This window comes from Centropristis striata, chromosome 9, assembly GCF_030273125.1.
Source record: "Centropristis striata isolate RG_2023a ecotype Rhode Island chromosome 9, C.striata_1.0, whole genome shotgun sequence".
Classification (NCBI taxonomy): Eukaryota; Metazoa; Chordata; class Actinopteri; order Perciformes; family Serranidae; genus Centropristis; species Centropristis striata.
Window position 1 is genome coordinate 26,340,436 of NC_081525.1, and position 19,382 is coordinate 26,359,817.

Here is a 19,382-nt window from a genome sequence, read left to right on the forward strand (position 1 = left end):
GCGGGGGGTAGTCAGTGTGAGTTAGTGGCATGGGGAGCGCTGCAGACAGCTAGATGCTGGTTCCTCTCAGCACTCCTCCATGGCCTCAAAGCATCCGCACTCCTACTGGCAATCCTGCTACAGCGAATCACAGAGACATGAAAGTGTGTGTGTATTCTCACTGAAACACTTCTGGGAGCAAGTCTCACATGGCAACAGTAGATGTGGACGGATTCGGCCTTGTTTATTAAATAACAAACTGCAGGAGTTGTTTGTTTGGATGTTTGCTGAGGTGCCTCTGACAGCCCAGACCACCTGACAGCTGGGAAGGCTGGAAATTATGATGTTTTGGATTACTGCGTACCAAGCAGTGCAAAAATTCAACACGGCTTAAAATCAATCTTTACTTTCTGTGAGGGATATCACACAGCAATTATTAAAGACAGAGACAAAAACATGTTTTTAGGATTTCTACAAACTTTATGGAAATCACGGAGCAACCTGACAGACTTATTTTCACAGCACACAATTTAATTGTCAAAACAACAAAAGCAACAGGTGCCATCATTAACATCAACAATGGCTCAGTTCCAATTCATTATGTCAGTAAGCGACTTCACTGAGGCAGCATGAACAAAAGCAGGGCCCTGAAACTGAACTGGCACATCTAAATCCACTCCAGCCATTATTAGAATAATCAAGATTTGGCAAGATTTGGGGAAATAGCCCTATTTGCTTTAGATGAGACGGTCGATACTCATACCCTCAGAAGTGTAGAGCTGGAGACACATTAGCTTGACTAAGCATAAAGACTGGAGAGACATCCCTACAAAACAACAACAATTTGAGGCTTGAGAAGAAATTATGTGGTAGGACAAAAGAGTTTTCTGTTCATCTGGCACCTCTGAATGACTTAAAAAAAGAAAAAGGTAACAACTGGTCATTCCTACAAATAATCAATTGAACAACTTATAGAACTTTAAAAGATCTAATTTTTACACATTATATATGGATTAAAACAAAATATAATGTGCTAATTAGTGAGCTTTAGAGCTGCTGCTAGGCCGATTTTTGAACTTTGGATAAAGCTTGGCCAGCTGCTTTTCTCTGCTTTCAGTCTTTCTGCTAAGCTAAGTTAATTGTGTCCACTGTACTTAACTCACAATGGCCCTCATTTATCAAACGAGCGTATGTCAGAAAGTGAGCGTAAAGTGGGCGTACGATCATTTCTACACAAGCCTCGGCATTTATCAATTTCATAATAATTGCTTTCAGCTCATGTACACAAATTTGAGAAAGCGTGAAGTCTGCACATCTGAGAATTGATCTTAGACTATTGTATCGATGCCTGGAGCTGATAAAACTCTGTGGTGTTTTGTTTTTTAATGGTGACAAAGCAAAAACATGTTTAAAGATGTTTTTTGGCATTTTTTCATGCTTTATTGAAAGGGGGAGACAGAGGGGAGGACATGTGGCAAAGGGACCTCAGGCCGGACTCGAACCTAGGTCTGCCGAAGCAAGGACTCAGCCTTAATGGTACACGGTCTACCAGCGTGAGCCACCGGGACGCCCCCAGCAAAAACATGTTTAGACTACATCATTTATCATTAAATTGTCATTAAAAACTTTTAAGTCTGTGCTCCAAATGTAAAAAATTGACCGAACATGTTTGAGTTTATAACTATAAGTACTTTTATTTCATAAACCTCTGACTTTAGGCGGAAAAATCCTCTTTTTGGCCGTATTGCGTCCTTTGGTGTCGTAAAATCTGGAGGCGATCTATCTGAATCGGGTATATATTATACATATATTTTAATATATTAGGGTGTGGTATTTGAATGACGCTTGTTTCGAGCTGCCACATTTATCAACAGCCGATCATTTTTATGCTGTGATTGGAGAGATACTTTCTTTTGATAAATCACACGTGAACCCTGTCGTAATATGAAATATACATTCAGATCTGCCCTCGTTTATACGCTCGTTTGATAAATGAAGGCCAATATGTGGTCTCTCAAACAAACTAATAGCAAAAGGCGGGGGATCATGGGAGATGTTGTCTTCATAAACATTGCTGTCATAGCCTTTTATGCAGTTAGCATCCCTTCAGTGTTCATCATATAGGAGGTTTTACCAGCAGGTGAAGTACCCACAGAGGTGATTAAAAGGTTTAATTAAACCAGTGTAACTAAAAACACTGAATTAAGCAGTTTTGTGCAAAAAATTGTGTCTCCCCAACATTGTTTGGCAGACAAAAGAATGCCCTTTTCTAATAGATATTTCAATGTGGAAATGTTACACATTATATCTTTAATAACACACCCAAATGTGATGAATCTGTGTTAGGTAAGTTGAAATGTACTCCAATGTGGTAAATCAAAATTTCTACACAATTTTCCTTTGTTTCGTTGAAGATTTACTTGAGCTAGTGAGCAGTGTAGTGCGGTGAGAGAGCAGCTCCTTGGGGGTCTGGGGGGTCTTGGACTTCTGCTGTCCCTGCACACACCTCCCTGTGGAGGATGTAGCATCTGTAGCAGCCATGTCTACAAACTGACAAGACAGGGTCCCTGTGGGGAAGTCTGTGGCTGCTCAGGTGGGGTTGGTGAAGACAATTTTCATCTCCTCCTTTCCTTCCTGTCTGATTCATCTTCAGCACTAAACACAAATCAACAGTAGGATTATTATTACATTGGAGATATACTATGTAAGAGGTCTGCCTCAATAAAACACAGGAGGAGTATGTGTCCTTTTTCAGCACAAACACACCCTGCTTCCCCTGTGGCATCCTCACATGCAGCTCAACCTGCCTTTCCCCAACCGGTCCCTTCTGAACTAAAATGTCAATAGCTTGAGGGGATTATGCACAATACCAGCTTAAATCCTGCACACACACCTGCAAACATGCACAGTAGCTGACTGGGTAATTCATATAGAAATAAAAATAGTTTTCCCCCTTTCTTTCAAAAGATTTTCAGCAATGACAGTTTTACTCGACACTGTGTGTATCCAGTGATGATTACATTACACACCAATGGACACATCAACTGCTTAAGGCACTGACGACAGCCTATCATCTCCCAAAGCACTCTAAGAACGCACTGAGTATGTCATGCAAAATTAGATTTCCTGTCTCTATACATAATAACCCATCAAAAATAATGGAACAATTTCATAATACTTACATGTCGGGTTGTGGGTAAATTCCCTCTCATAGTCGCTGGAGGAGCTCGGAGGCAGATGACTACGTGACTCTCCAAATGTAAGTGAAAAAACTTGGTCTGTGCAACTGTTTTGCCTTAAATCAATTTTCCTCTCCATCCTTCCTCATACAGTGGTGGTCTAGCAATAAATACTGCCTCTGGAAATATTTACTGCAGTACTTAAAGTATCACTCATCAATATAACGAGCAAAAGGTCACACCAGATCATGAAGCTCAACCTTTATATATTCCTATTTGGGTAGGTCCTGTATTGTGAATTACCTTTAGATCTTACATGATGTTTTAAAGGCGCAATGTGTAAAATATGGCCAGAATTATGAAGATTAAGAAAACATGATGAATATCACTTTTGATTTTGTCTTGTGTTGAGAAATGAGCAAGCTCTTGTGACCTATATCACCTTCCCATCCATCTAAACCATGCTTGCGAAAGAAGTGATATAAAATTAAGAAAAATAAAGAGTAAACAACACCTGTTTCAAATGTTATCAGCCCATTAACCCTCTAAACCTCGGGACCTTCAGGGTGTTTTTTGCTCTTTTTTCATTTTACTCACTGTTTCCTTGTATTTCACTGCAATAGTCCAAGTCCTGCACCTCTATTGCGTCAGCACAATCATGGCTAGAAGTATGAATAACAAAAAAATTTCTTTTGTGCAAAATAACACAGTTATAATGACATAAATCATAAAACACATAGAACGCGAGTTGAATATCTCTAATTATTTAGAATCAATCATGGCATCACAGTGTTGCTGAGAATTGCAGAATTTAATGTTTTTAAGCAGGATCTAGTTATTCCAAATGGTTTATTTTTGGCGACATTTTTAATGTCCCCCCCAAAAAAACTCATAACCTATGACCTAACCTAAAGACTGTCGATAATGTCTGTTATTACAATTTCTTTCTATAATAAACGGTGTATTTTTGGCAATTAACATACATTAACCTTAAGAAAACATATGTTTGAATCCCACTGGGCTTTAGAAGGTTAAATGGCTGTTGTCAGTTGTTTTCAGAGAGTTACTCTACTTCTTAATGCAGATAATCAGCTGGCCAGATAGCTCAAGGTTAAGATTTAAGTAGGAAATCAGAGGTGGGTTTAACAAGGCGTGATTAATGATTACAGGCTTTTATAAGTGGGTTGTTAAAATGATATATGTGATGAGTCTGCCTTTTTTTCCCATAAGACCTGACCACTGTCTCGTCAGATAAGAGTCTCACCTCTTTCCAGTCATATAACAAAAATACCTTTAGACACATCACCCCGACTGGTCCCTGAGTGACTGATTGACACACCCGCTAGGCTCACATGCTGCTGTTATCAGCTAATCGTGCCCAGGGGCAGCTGACGAGCAGACAAACAGATCACATGAGCTGTGAGCATTAGACATGAGGGCGGAGAATACTCAGCATGGAGCTGACAAACTCCAGTGATAAGACAAGACATTACACAGGGTTACTTGGAGAGAAAGAGGAGGCTGCTGGGGAGGCGGTGGGGATGATGAAAAGACGCTGCTGATTGTAACTGACTGATTAAGGTCAGAGGTGGGCTGGATGCTGGGGACTTGTGACAGTATGCATCAGAGGTGGTGCAACACCTTGCTTGTGAGGGAAATACCTTTCCTTTCAAACAAGAATGGAGCTGTGTGTGTCAGAAGTCACGCTCAGTGCCTGAGGTGTTAGAAGTACGTTCTCTATGCTTGTGGCTTCTGATTAAAAACCATCTGTTAAAGCACAAATAATTAGCTTAAATTAACATAATGACCATCAGTAAGGGCTTTAAAGCTTTTATGTTAGGGCTCATCCAATATTCATCAATGAGGATAAGGGAAGCTATTTTATTTACATGGAGTATAGGGTAAACACACCCAGCAGGGGGTCAAGACACCGAGCATGAACCCAAATGTCCTGGTTGGACTCCAGCTGGGGATCTTTGTCGCATCTCTCTTTTATTTCCTGCCATCTTTCTACTGTCTGTAAGAGAGACTGAAAAAAAGTACTTCAAACCTACCCAGGAAGGATTTAATGTTGCTGATTATAAGCTGACCGACACCCTAACTTTCCATAAACATCTATGTCCAGATCTAGCTGGCAGTATTGGGATAATTCTACAATTGTCAAAACAGGAATAACACTTGGGAATAGTCTGTTTATAAGACACAATTATCAAGCTACTTTACACCTACAGCAAAGTGTTGGAGTAACCTTTCAAGCTTTTCAACCACCTTTGTGTCAATGTGGGTTATATAGAGAAATGAAAATTGTTAAACTTCCCTCCATGTTGCCAGGACTCACAGCCTCCTGCTTGTTTGCAAGCAAAAGTTATTTTGGCCAGCTCTGGGGCTGGTGTCTGAACCAAGGTTACAATAGTTTTGGATTTTTCATCAGATTTAGTTTTATTTTCGTTGTCTATTTTTGTTGTCAAATTCAGTTAGTTTTAATTAGTTTTAGATTGAGTTTGCTAGTTTTAATTAGTTTGTATTTTTTGGAAAATGCTTAGTTTTAGTTTAGTTTTAGTGTTTGTTTTAGTTTTTTAGTAATGGGGTATTTGTTGGGTGCCAGATTCAATAAAGTCACAATAAATGTTTCATTTATTTCCTTTGTCTGATCCATTTCAGCCCTAATAAGTTTATTAAGTCAAAAAACGATAGATGAAATAGATTTCATATCAACCAAAAGATTTATGTATGAAAAAAGTTGACAAAGATGAAAACAAAGGACATTTTCACTATAATTTCAGTTAGTTTTAGTTAGTTTTGTAACCACATATTTTTATTTTTTTTTAATTTATTTCTACATGTTCTACATGAAAATGTTTTTCAATGCTAGTTTTTGTTATTTCGTTAGTTTTCGTCAACTTTAATAACCTTGGTCTGAACTACAGATTGTAGACGATTGTAGACGGCTCTTCACCATTCAAGAAAAAATATATATCACAGACCATAGCAGGAGGCCGTGCTCCTGTCAATATTTTATAAATTAAAACCATTGTAAAGTGTGATTCAGGGCTGCTCAGGAACTCTGCAGAGGAATTACGGCACAGAGCTTTTTTCTTTTGTATAAAGCTGCTAAAACTAACATTACAGAGGAGCAGCACAAGCACATACAATGTTTCTGCTTTGGGCTAGGTTTTTATTAAAGGTTTATTAAAGGTATTTCTGGATACTGAAAAGAAACTTGAATAAACAAGCAAAGCCAGCATGCCAAAGGGAAGTGTGAGCTCTGGTCTCTGGTCATGCATATCCAATAGGAGTAGCCTTTATTCAAATCTAATCCAAGTAGTTGGCTAAACCTATATTCTTAATTGAGACTGGTACAGGCAGCAAAATACGACTCACATTTACGTTTTGACCTCTTCCACCATCTTGTGGACGTAGTAGTAATGATTGAAGGAGATGCAGACAAACAACGCATCCACTTCAAAGTTCTCCTCCTGACCCACGAAGAACTCCATCAACAGGCCCCCTCCTATCTATCAGACCTGCTCCACTACCACACCCCCTCTCGCGAAATTCCGTTACTACCCACAAAAAAAACAACTTACTTATTCACCAATTTAAGTAATTTTGTGTTATTTCTCTGTTTTCTGACCGTGCTTTTAAACTGTTTTTTTTAAACTGTGTTTTTTTTTTATTGTGCTTACTAATTTATTAAGTGTCTTTCAGCTTCCTAAACAGTGCTATACTATATAAGTAAAATGCATTCTTCTTCTTCTTCTTCTTAATAATAATAATACATGGTGAGTGGAAGGGGAGCTGGGTTAGGCTGGAGCTGAGTTTGTGTCCCGTGTGAAAACAAAAGTATATGACTTTTAAACGTAATTTACGTTTTTTTCAATATAACTAACAGTAGTCATGTCACTCTCGTAACTCAACTCAACTCAACTCAACTCAACTCAACTCAACTCAACTCAACTCAACTTTATTTGTAAAGCACTTTAAAACAACCACAGCCACAACAAAGTGCTGTACATAAACAAACAGAACAAGAGACAATAAAATAAATAAAACAGGAATAAACACAAAAATAAATAGATGCATTGCTTTTTAAAAAACAATTAAAAAGAAAAAACAATAAATAAAAGCAAACCATAAAACACTAAAAACAAGAGCAGAGTCTCATGCGTGGTTAAAAGCCAGGGAATAAAAATAGGTTTTAAGATGAGTTTTAAAAATGGACAGTGAGGAGGCTTGTCTGATGTGCAAAGGTAGCTCATTCCACAGTTTGGGGGCTGCAACAGAAAAAGATCTGTCCCCTCTGAGCTTCCGTTTAGACCTCGGTACCTCCAGGAGCAGCAGATCAGCTGACCTGAGGCACCAAGCAGGAGCGTAGGGGTGGAGGAGCTCAGAGAGGTAAAGTGGGGCGAGACCATTTAAAGATTTAAAAACAAATAAAAGAATCTTAAAATGGACTCTAAAATGCATAGGCAGCCAGTGGAGGGAGGCCAGGATCGGAGTTATGTGCTCCCTCTTACGAACTCCAGTTAAGAGGCGAGTAACCGCGTTTTGCACCAACTGGAGCCGTGCGAGGGAGGACTGGCTGACTCCAAAGTACAAAGAGTTACAGTAATCCAGCCAAGATGTAATGAAGGCATTGATTACTGATTCAAAGTGCTTGTGCATAAGAAAAGGCTTCACCTTAGCCAGCTGCCTGATATGGAAAAAGCTGGACCTCACAACAGCACTAATCTGACGATCTAATTTAAAATCACTGTCCATCTTAAAACCTAAATTTGAAACAGTCGGTCTTAAAAAATCTGCCATAGGGCCCAAGTCAAAAAGAGAGGTCACACAAGAGCCACTAGGGCCAAACACCATCACTTCTGTTTTCTTCTCATTAAAATTTAAAAAGTTCAAGGCCATCCAGGCCTTGATGTCTTTGAGACAAGACAGGAGCGGTGTGAGACAGAAAACATCTTTTTTCGTCAGCGTAGCAATGATAAGGGATGCCGTGCTTTCTCAAGATGGAGCCCAAAGGCAGTAAATACAAAGAAAAAAGCAGGGGGCCCTTAAATTGACCCCTGTGGAACCCCATACAGCAGCGGAGCAGGGCTGGACTCCGAGGTACCAAGGCTTACACTTAAACTTCTGTCAGTCAGATAGGACTTGAACCACTTCAACGCAGTACCACAGATGCCAACTAGGCGGCGTAACCGAGCCACTAGGGTGCTATGGTCCATGGTGTCAAACGCTGCAGTCAGGTCCAACAGAACAAGTACTACATAGTCACCAGAGTCATTAGCCAGGAGGATGTCGTAACTACTTCACTGTTTCATTTATTTACTGTTTAAACCGTCTTTTATAACATCTAACCAGGAAGTTTCTTGCCCTAAACCTAGGTCAGTGGTTTTGTAGCATAAATTCACAGAAACTGTAGCTTTTTTACAACTGCGAAGCGTACATGTGTGTATAATGACGTGTGTGCTGTTTTTAGAACAATTTGTGGTACAATGAGTGAAGTGGTCATTTTGACAAATGCTCATATGTGTTTTTATGGTTTGTATTGACAAACGGTCTATTCTGTCGTTTAGGTTGGAGATCTTGTTATCTTAATAACAAATATTGCTTCAGCTGACATATATTTCATCATGATCAATGATGGTTTTATACAATGACGTGTTTCGACTGAGTACTTTGTGAGTATTTTTTGGAAAGTGGCTGAGTTTTTGGGATCCGCCCACTAGTTAGTTCCCCTTGGCTTATGTTCCCATACAGGTAATTTTGTATTAGCTAACTGAACTATTCAGACTCCTCTAGAGACTCTTTTTCAAAAAAGCGACTTTTTCTGGTGTCATTGGAAACTACTCTTCTTAACGAGCAGCAGGTGCTGTCCCAAAGCACTCACAAGCGGCCCAGTCCTCCCACAGCAGTCTCTCCCAGCTGCAGTCAGCTGAGCAGGAGCTGTTCACCCCTCAGTCTCAAGTTTGCACCCAAGCCACACCCAAATCGGCTCACTAGAGGGAAAAGTACCTAATGGAAATGTGCCTTATAATATGTCTCAAAAGATGTGTACTGTGATCTATTAACGACTAGGAGTTAAAGTGAAGGATTACATTCCCATGCCTACAGCTAAAACAGAAAGTTTGTCCCGTCCAAAGCTTCCAGGAAGTTTTGAGAATCCAGCCACCAGTGGCTTTTTGTGTCCCAGTATTTGTCTAAACTCCCCCTACCTACTAATGCATTTGTTTTCTTGCTGTCGGTCATAAGTCTGACCTGTATGCAAATGTGTGGCAAAAATAAGCTCTAATAAGCTCTCAGTGGAGTGTGTGGTGACCTAACTCCAGCACCAAGAAGGGGGCAGCTTCAACAGGGGACGTGAAGTGGAGGTAGCGACGTATGTAGGAACTTAACCATCCAATAAGTTTGTTCACCTCGTTTTGCTGAGTTTTAGTTTCCTGAACATAAAGCGGAAAGTACGTTGTGCCCCAGGACGTGCCTCACATTAGTAAAACAGAACATTTGGCAGAGGAAATGAAGCCGCGATATGAGAAGTACGTGGAGAACTTTTTAAAGTCGTGCCGGAGGATGATGAGAGGTGGAGGAAGGAGAGCTGGTGAGCTGTAATGAATGAGAATCTGAAGTACGAGGACTGATTGAAGAGGTTCGGTCCTAATCCCTTTCTGCTGCACAGAGTCGTGTAAACTGTTAAGTATGACATAGACAGGATGTTCAGAATCTTCAGAAGGTACATGTGCTGTCAGAAGTACTTGTGAGTTGCATCACATTAAAAAAACTGCTTTAAGAACATTTTGTCACCTTTCTTCACTTTCTAGCTTATGATTTTTTTCAGACTCAAGAACTGACAGCACAGCGAGGCTGTTTCTCCTTTGCCCTTTTTCTCCGTCTCACTGTCTCCCTCTGTCCGATTCCTCGCTGTTTCACTCTTTAAGTCTCCTCACAGCCTCTTCCTCACTGTTGCTCTTTTACATCCCGCTACCCTCTGCCTCCTTACCTCTCTGTCAGTCATCTTAATCACCTGTTGAAGCTGCAGCCCTCTCCTCTCCTCTCCTCTCCTCTCCTCTCCTCTCCTCTCCTCTCCTCTCCTCTCCTCTCACCTGTTCCCTTCTTGCAGACGTAGGGCAGATTGTAGTTGCAGGGCACGTCATTCCATTTGCCATTTTCATGAGCAATCATAACCACGCAGTCTTCTCCTCCAGCAAAGAAATTGTCTGGCTGGTTTTCACGCCAGTTCTCATATTGCTGCATACACAAAAAAACAGACAAACAATTAGATAAACAAACCATTCGTTTTTATTTTTTATTCTTCTAAAACATTATTTTCTTGACATCAGACAATAATAACTGATCAAACATTTACTTTTTAACTGTGTATTTTTTTCTCCCCTAATTCCATGTTATCCTTTTGATGTGATGTTTTTATGTGTAACAATGGAAAATGATGGCACAAAAAGGCCATCCTGTGTATTTCTAAGTGTAAGTGCTGAAGATATCTCATCAGATAAAGCTGTATTGCATTAACACAAAACAAGTCATGAAAATCTCAAGGCAGAAGTAACCGTTAACAGTAAAACATGTTTTGTTGGGATCACAATGGATCACAATTCATGGATTCATATTTTTTTTCAACAAACTGCCATTCAGAATGTTTCCAGCTGCAATATTAATCATCTTCAAGTTTATACAGTTTCTCTGGAGCCTTAAAGTCCACTGGGATCGACAGCTGACTGAGAGACAAAACAGACACAGCTGCTTCCTCACCAGGTCCATCTTGTCGGTCCACTGAAAGTCGTCCTCCACTGTACGATCGTTTAAGCCGATCCATGTGTTGTCGTGGCTTAGACCTGAGTAGGAGGTAACAGATGCATTTATTAAGAAAGAAAACAGGCTTACACAGTAATACACACTCACACAAATGTTGTGTAAATGTGATCTGGCACATTCTCAACAGATAGTATCTTTTAGAGAGATGTTTGGTATTCATCCAAAAGTAGACCAAATTCAAGCGAAAGTTCAAAATAATTTGCAAAAGGAAAATGTTAATTAATGTGTGCCTCTATCACCTACTGCTGTGTGAATATGAGAAGTTGAGTTTTTATTGAAACACATCACTTCACCCAAGCTTACATTTTCCCAGAATTTAAAGGATTTTTTAAACTTGTTTTTATGTTCAACTTAAAAATGCATTTAAAAAGGTGACTGGAAACACACTTATTGTTTTTGGATTGCAATAGATTCAATGAAACTGTGTCCATCCATTGTATATCATGTACACAAAAGCAACCAGCATCCAATTAATTTCAATGCATTAGAAATATATGAACTCATGATTGGTAACAGGCATTCAATTGAAATACAATATGAGAAATGTACCATATTATCGTATAGGGATTTTCCAAGCAAATTACTGTTATCAGAAATATTAACCACAAAATGGACATTGAAATCTGTAAATTAATGGGACATTATAGATCTTTTCAAGCATTGTTAAATTACAGTGAATTTTTTGTAAAAATACAAAAAAATACACATTATATTGTGTAATGTAAAATTAAGGCAAGTTTGTGTTTTTTTTTACAGTGAAATAAAAAAGAGCCAAAAACAGATATATACAGTAAATATCTATTTTTTTTAAATATATATCCGTAGAATCACTACTTTATATTGTCTGTATTTTAAAGGTATTATTTGTAAAATAACTTACAGTTGTTTGATTATGATTTTTATTTTCTTATTTATTTATTTACAGTGTATCCATTTATAAGAGTAGGTTATGTCATGGAGGTTAGGGTGAAAAAAAAGGGTCAAGCTTGAGTTATTAGTTAATCCGTATCTGTTAAATTTCCACATCTTTTCGATTCCATATTGCCAGTTCGCAACGCAGGCTTTTCTGATAAGAGCTGAGAGGATAACTCCAGATGGGACTCACAAAGCTCCTCCAGAGTCACAGAAACATTATTCAGCTGTAGAACTCTCCACGACTGGTAAACTTTTCTGTAGGTATAAATCAGTAAAGTGCTCATTAATGTTACATATTGTACTGTAGGCTATTTTTTCCTTGTGCAACAGGCTTCACACTTGCAGCCTGACTCAGTCAAGCAGCAGAACTCAGCTGAGAGACAGACAATAATGGAGATACACTGTTTATGTCTCTAATGCACTCGAGATGAGACTTTGTTTGTCTGAAATAAAATATCACTAATAGTGTTTTGGGTTAATCTCATTTTTGTGTTTGGTGGGCGCCTCTGTGCGCGATTTTAGCAGCGCGTGCATGTGCACGCACACATGTAATGGGATTTCAATCATGGTGTATCTGCTTAACATCATTACCAGGCCCATTAATCTTGCTAATGGCTCTGATCCCCTTATTGCAGGGGTGGAGACGTCCATTTTCGAGGCAATTAAACACACTTTTTGGTAACGGGTGCACGTGTGGGAGAAAGATGGGTGCTAGATGGATGGAGCTGTCCTGGCATCTGTCCGAGACAGAAGGTGAATCCACTATTACAGAGAATCTGGTTTTATTACAAGACATGTGGCTGCCAGGGGGCAAAAAGCTAAGAATGAGGAGATTAAGACTGCATGGATATTTGCAAAAAAATCAAGTTGTATTTGCCAATAATTCAGGACAACATGCTTAAAATACCAGGTGGGTGGACTTTGCTACACATGACAACCATTGAATCTAACAATGTGTCTTAAAATCGTATTTTTCTAAATAAAAGGGCAGGAGAATCTGCCCATGGCGTGTGAAACAAATCAAGACAAATCTAAATTAAATAAAGTGGCAATTTTGTCTTCATACCGGTCTTATTTAATCCAGTTTCAACATATTGACGCTTGCATTTCTTTCACTGGACACAAATGCAGTTACCTCGCCCACTGTGGGCATTTTTCACCTGTTTCAAGACAAATCACATCCTAAGAAAGAACATAATAGTATATTAAATGTCCTGTCACAGACACTTACATCAGAGCCCATAGCACCTTTTCATTGCAACAAATGGTGATACACATTTATTTGGCTGAACAGACTCGGCTCCTGGGGGTGTTTTTCAGCAGGGAGCGCAATAAACCCCTTCAAGGGCCGTTCAGACAGACATTTATCACTGAGTTATGGAACACACATAAGGCGTGACCTGCCATGGAAAAGTATGGTAATAATAAGGTAGAAGAGTAGATATCAATCAACAGCTAGTAAAAGCAGTGTGCAGCAGAGGGGCAGCAGAGGGAGAGCTGGTAAGATGATAATGGCCATGTAATTGTTATTATTGAAAGTGAGGGGTGGCTGTTTCTATTTGATTGGTGGCTGTGAGATGTCAACAGATGTTTCTTGAGGTATAATGTTGTGGAGTAGAAAGTCAATTTTGCTTCTGAGAAATCATGTTCTTTTTTTTCTTCAATCTGGTATGGTGGCTGGATTGTTTCATTGACTGGACTCTACGTTTGCTAATTCCTGACTCCAATTAGCTCTTGTTGAAGTCATTAGCTGAAGGGTTCACTTACTTTTTCCACCTGTACTATGCATGTTTCATGGATGCTCAATAAAGAAATTAAATATTATAATTGTTTGTGTGGCATTAGGTGAAGCACATTGTGTTTGACTATAATTGGGACCTGGGTGCTTATTAGATCACATTTTTCTAACAAATGAATGCAGGAAACTAGGTCAATTCAAACGCTTCATATACTTTTTCCTACCACTGTATATGGGGTAATATTCATGACCTGCTTTTGCTTTTGAGAAAAAGTTGTAGCAAATTCAGAGATTGCTATAAAATTAAGTACAAACCCATTTACAATGACATAGTACAATTCCCCATGTCGCCAAACCGTTCATCAATTCCAAAAGGAATACTAAGGTCTAATAAATCATGTTCCCCACTGGATTAACTGTTTTAGCAATCCGACTTTTCATCCATCATCAAGTCAAAATATAATTTGTCCAAAAATGTGGTTTAAGACCAAATACCTGAAAAAGTAATGACATCAGCTTCACTATCCCAAAACTCAGAAAAATACCCCATTGAACCGGGAAACAGAACAACCTGCAAAGAAAATATGGACTCACTGCAGTACGCAAAATCCATGGTCTGCAACCATCCCTGGCTCCTAATATTTCACCCTATTTCCCTATTGATTTGGAGCCTTTGTGTTTTTATATGGCTGTTAGAACTGAACTAGAACTGACACCAACTTGCACCACTTGACTGTTTCAAACATCAGACCTCCGATCTGACAAACAATCATGCTTGTGAGTCCGTAAAGAAAATGTTAGTTTGTTCTTCTTAGGCCCTTACTACCATTATTATATCACTGCTGCTTAGAAAGCGAGTAAATGCGAACCAGGGAAGAAAGATTGTTAGATTAAATATTGGACTGCGAGATGTGACAGCCTAGCTTCCTTTCATTGCACCTGTGAAGGTCCAGTGACATAATTCTGTATAATAATTGGCAATGGCCTTTTTCCCTGACTATTTCTAACTGGAGTGAAAGTGTATTTTTTTCAGAGCAATGTGTGTTTGTTTTCAGGACAACAGACTGTTGGACATTTTTTGTACTTTCGGAATAATGGGCTGTTTGAACAATGTGCAGTCCACAAACAGGATTCCTGCTAATGTGTTATCATTGTCATTGTGAGCATGTTACCATGGTAATATTAGCATTTAGCTCTAAGCACCTTTGGGTGTTAGTATAGCTGGACAGAGCTCCTGGCAGACCTGTAGACTCTTTGACCTCTTGTTTACTGACGATTTAACATTGAGAATTGATTTAAGGTGATTTTTATGCCCATCAACTCATTAAAGTTCTCCAACTAGCAGTTACCTAACTCTGCAGAAAAGAAATAGAATTTATCTGCCTAATTTAAGACTGTCTGCAGTGTAATCTGTTCCACCAAAAAACATTTACATAGGCTCCACTATCTGTGCCAAGTCTTTGTCCTCACTTTCTCATCCACCTCCACCCACCTCTGATGAAGTTCTGCTCAGCCAGGCTGTGGATACTAGCCAGGTGGCCACTGTGCTCCCTGCAGTCCTTCTCGGCGTCCTCCCAGGTGTGTCTCCGGCTGAAGTATCTGTAGCAGTGGCCGTGGAACTTCCTCCATGTGTGCTCGCAGCCCTCAGTGTCTGCATGTATACAGGGGGATTAGGGAAAAGAAGAGAGGTGTAATTGCATAAAGGTTTTGATTAGTCAATGGGAAATCCATATAAGAAGAGAAATGTGTTTCTCTTTTTTTATTATTGTTAAACACCCACAGCCAACAGATGCAAAAGAATAATTGCATTGCACAGGAAAGGAGTAGGAGGGTTTAGGACTAAAAAGAGGGACATGACCATCATTTAGTTTTATTTCTTTTTATCTACCTACACAAAGCAAATTCCTTCAGTTTTGCAGCACACAAGATCTAAATACTGCTCTCCCCCTTTCCTCCTCTCCTTCTCCCTTTCTTTCTTCAGTAGTATGTTAGTGACCTCTTTGACACTCCTCTCTGTCTCCATCCCTCCATCCCTCTCTTTCTCTTCTCTTTGATTTGACTTGGACTTTTAATCCACAGCAGAGGGAAGCTGGCGGTGAGACAGCTTAGACCAGTGAAAGGGCGTTTTAATCTATTCAAATGACAACAATCCTTAGAAATTGCTTCCAGTGCACAGCGCTCGCTTGGTAATTAAGCCCTGTCACAGTCCTGTCAGCACAGCAACTCTCCCTGCCTCCATCCCGTCCTCCTCCTCTCCCTTCATCTCTCTCATCTATCGCCCCTCATCTGTCTGGGGGTTAGCTGTGTGACTCGGAGCTGTACATTTCAAATGTGATCTGTGTGTGTGTGTGTGTGTGTGTGTGTATGTGTGTGTGGCTCGGTTCCATGCTGGATTGTCAATGTGTGCACAGATGTGGGTCTTTCTGAATATGTGGAAATGTATGTATAGTTGATGTGGTTCAGGCTGGATCTGTCAGCTAAGCCACCTCCGGTTTCCCCCCTCATCCTCACCCCCTCTCGTCCCTCCCTCCCTCCTCTCTCCCTGCAGTGTGGGGATCAGGGAAAAGGCCTCAGCTTTTCCTCCAACAAATGTGAAGCGACACCAGTAAATTGCGTGGTGCAAATTGGGCCGTATGGGGCCCTGCTTAGTATGCAGAGAGATGCAGTTTTGGCCATGAAAAGAAGAGGAAGAGAGGAGTCCATTATAAAAAGCCCCTCAATACTGTAATATGAAGGGCCTCAAAACCTTCATACAGCATTGAGAAAATAAGTGCTTTTCATACTGTTGAATTCTCTTCCATTCACTCTGTTGTTCAGGACTATTTGAGGTACAATGCTGAAAATGCTCTAAAGAGCTATGACACCATTTTGCAATCTACAATGGGTCACAGAAAGACGGTCTCCTCGGGTGAAGCTACATCTTTAAAGCGAGGATTTGCAAAACTCCCTCAGTCTGCTTTGAATCAATATATCTGCTAATGAAACATATATTTCCATATCTTTTTCTCGCTCTGAAGCTGTACACAAACGCCTCCAGTAAGTGGCAAAGTGACAAACACACTAACTGACAGAGATAAATGATGATGATCAATGTGTAAGAAAACCTCAAGCGTGTCCAACATGCAACAGCATTATAAGATATGCTTGAATCTTGTGCTCAGAGGGTAGTTTCTTTTCCATGTCTCCTGCAGTAAACATAAAACTCTGACAGATCCAAAATCACAGATGAATGGGCAATAATTTCAACATTCATACATACATGCATGTAGCTGAGAGAGACAGAGAGAGAGAGAGAGAAAGAGAGAGAGAGAGAGAGAGAGAGAGAGAGAGAGAGAGAGAGAGAGAGAGAGATGCAAGAGCAATGACGAATGAGGAATGTTTGCATATATCTGGAAAATTTATGTCCAGTTTTTTTTCAGTCTGATCTGATGCAATTCAGCACTGATTGAAATCCATCACTCATCCACTGCCCTCTCTGATATGCTTTCATTTTATCCAATACAGTAGATGTGGTGGAAGTGGAGTTTTATAATGTACAGGAAGCCTGCTCCCTTTTGTTCCCTGTTTCACTGAGTCACAGGTGGAATTGAGTAACAAACCTCTTTTATTTTGGTAAATTGGGGACTGAAATGTGTCTGCAAACTGTCAGCTGAAGGCTGTTCTAGTTGTCTGACCAGACACTCATAGTGCTTGGTAGACTAAGTGTGAATCAGGAGTGAAGTTGATACGTTGTTGCATTATTTATGTGGTTCGGTTAATGGTCACACTGCACTTTGTCCAATGCATCAAACACTGCAAACAAATGTCAACTCGCCAACCATTTCACAGTCTCAGAAATAATGGAGCTACACCAAATTGGGTTTTCTAGTTTTGCTTTGGATTTTATTTTGGTCAATCAAATATTGTAAAAAAGGGCGAACAATATGAGCAGCTGACAAGACAGCTGATTATAAATTAAAATTAGGGCCGGGACTTTGATGCGGTAATTAAGATTAATTAATTACCCAAAAATTAACGTGTTAAAAAAATGTACGCATTTAATGACACTTATTTTTGCTCCGCGGAACGTTTCTCACTGGATGAGTTTCAGGCGGACCGATTATACTGGAGCACCAACTACCGTTCATGAGTTCAGACAACAACAAACCACAGTGAACATGAAGGAAGAAGCTGATGAGACGCTTTGGTTGGCCCCGTGGATGATGGGGCATTTTGTTACAAAAAACCAACGGATGGAAGCGTCAATAAGAGCATGGTTGTGTTGCTATGCAACAAGGAATTCACATATCACCGCAGCACATCGAGCCTCAAGTATCACCTCAATGCAAAACATATAGCAGCTAGCTATAAGGTCTACCTACCTATAGGCTACCTGAATTTCTGAAATGTACTATATTTCTAAATATGCTATTGCTACACTTAATGGCAAAAATATGCAACAAAAATAAACAATATTTTTGTTGCTTTAGCTTATGTATTCAGTCATTATTCAATGGTATACTAAAAATCTGTGTCAAAAAAATTACTTCTCACTGTTTTCAAGTCAAATATTTATATGCGATTAAAATGCGATTAGTTTCGATTAATTAATTACAAAGCCTCTAATTAATTAGATTAATTTTTTTAATCGAGTCCCTGCCCTAATTAAAATATATGTCCACTAAAACCAATGTAATGGAATGATTTCACTTCCTGCATTTGGATCAGATTGCCTTCTCACTTGTGAACCAAAGTCTAATGCACTTGGAAGTGAAATGAGATACTGAGATGTTTTCAGGTGGATCAGAGTTTGTTTAATTGACCCTAAACCAACTGCACAGATTCCAAAAAGTTATTGTGGTATATGTACTGAAACTTGTTATTGTACTTTCACACTGCTATTAAAGAAAAATCCAAATTATACCTCGCCCTCGTCGAGCAAGAATGTGTTTGACTATGCTTCATGACTAATAGCTTAATCACAGCTACTGCAAAAGAAGCTCCTACATACCCAAGACATGGATCAACTAACGCTCACAAAACACCCAAAGCATTTCTTTACATATGAAATTAGGTTTATCACAGACATTTTGAGAACATTAATCCATGTCAGTCACATAGAAATAGGACAAAAATCACACTAAAATACACTCCTGTCATTTGTCTGACTAAACCCTATTTACAGAGTACTTATGGTCATTAATAGACCAAAATCTGTCAGGTACACAAACTACAGTGAATCACAGCAGCACTGCTTTGCTTTAGTCATATTTTTAGCAGATGCATATTCAGTCTCTAATGAGGATTTATCCTGTATTTTAATCAAAGTACAGCAACTCAGAGGATCATAGTAAATGTGGAGAACTGCTTCATTACTTTGGCTGCTCAAGTTTCTCCGGGTGGTCTGGGGATTGAATCTGATGATTTAAAACACGCTAATGACATGAAACCAATTAGCCACTCTAACCTTTCCGGCCTCCTCTGGGCAGCTCAGCATCTAGCTGGTCAGCCCTGTGGCCTTAATCGCACCTTAAGCCTGGTTTGAGAACTGGCCTGAAAACTTCGCTTTCAGACTTTTCTCTTCATTTTGAAAAAGATATCCTCTCACAATGCATGGAGAAATAACTAATCTTCTCATACTTTTGAATACGAGCACAGAATCTGTCTATTGGGCCAACAATGTATACCTATTATCAAAGATGCTTCCAATTGCTTGGAGGTTATTGAAAACCCTTCTATTCATGCGCTCACTTGACATTATTGTTAAC

At 39.5% G+C, this 19,382-nt stretch overlaps 1 protein-coding gene across 2 annotated transcripts in view; it reads right to left on the minus strand.

Annotated features, from left to right (window-relative positions):
- The window catches only part of ncanb (neurocan b), a 210,637-nt gene that overhangs the window by 16,738 nt on the left and 174,517 nt on the right, over positions 1-19,382 (minus strand). For both annotated transcript variants that reach the window (XM_059341715.1, XM_059341716.1), the window contains exons 12-14: positions 15,128-15,286; positions 10,920-11,002; positions 10,256-10,400 (exon numbers count right to left, since the gene is read on the minus strand). In XM_059341715.1, coding sequence (XP_059197698.1) covers positions 10,256-10,400; positions 10,920-11,002; positions 15,128-15,286 — 387 coding nt within the window. The remainder of the gene's footprint in view (positions 1-10,255; positions 10,401-10,919; positions 11,003-15,127; positions 15,287-19,382) is intronic.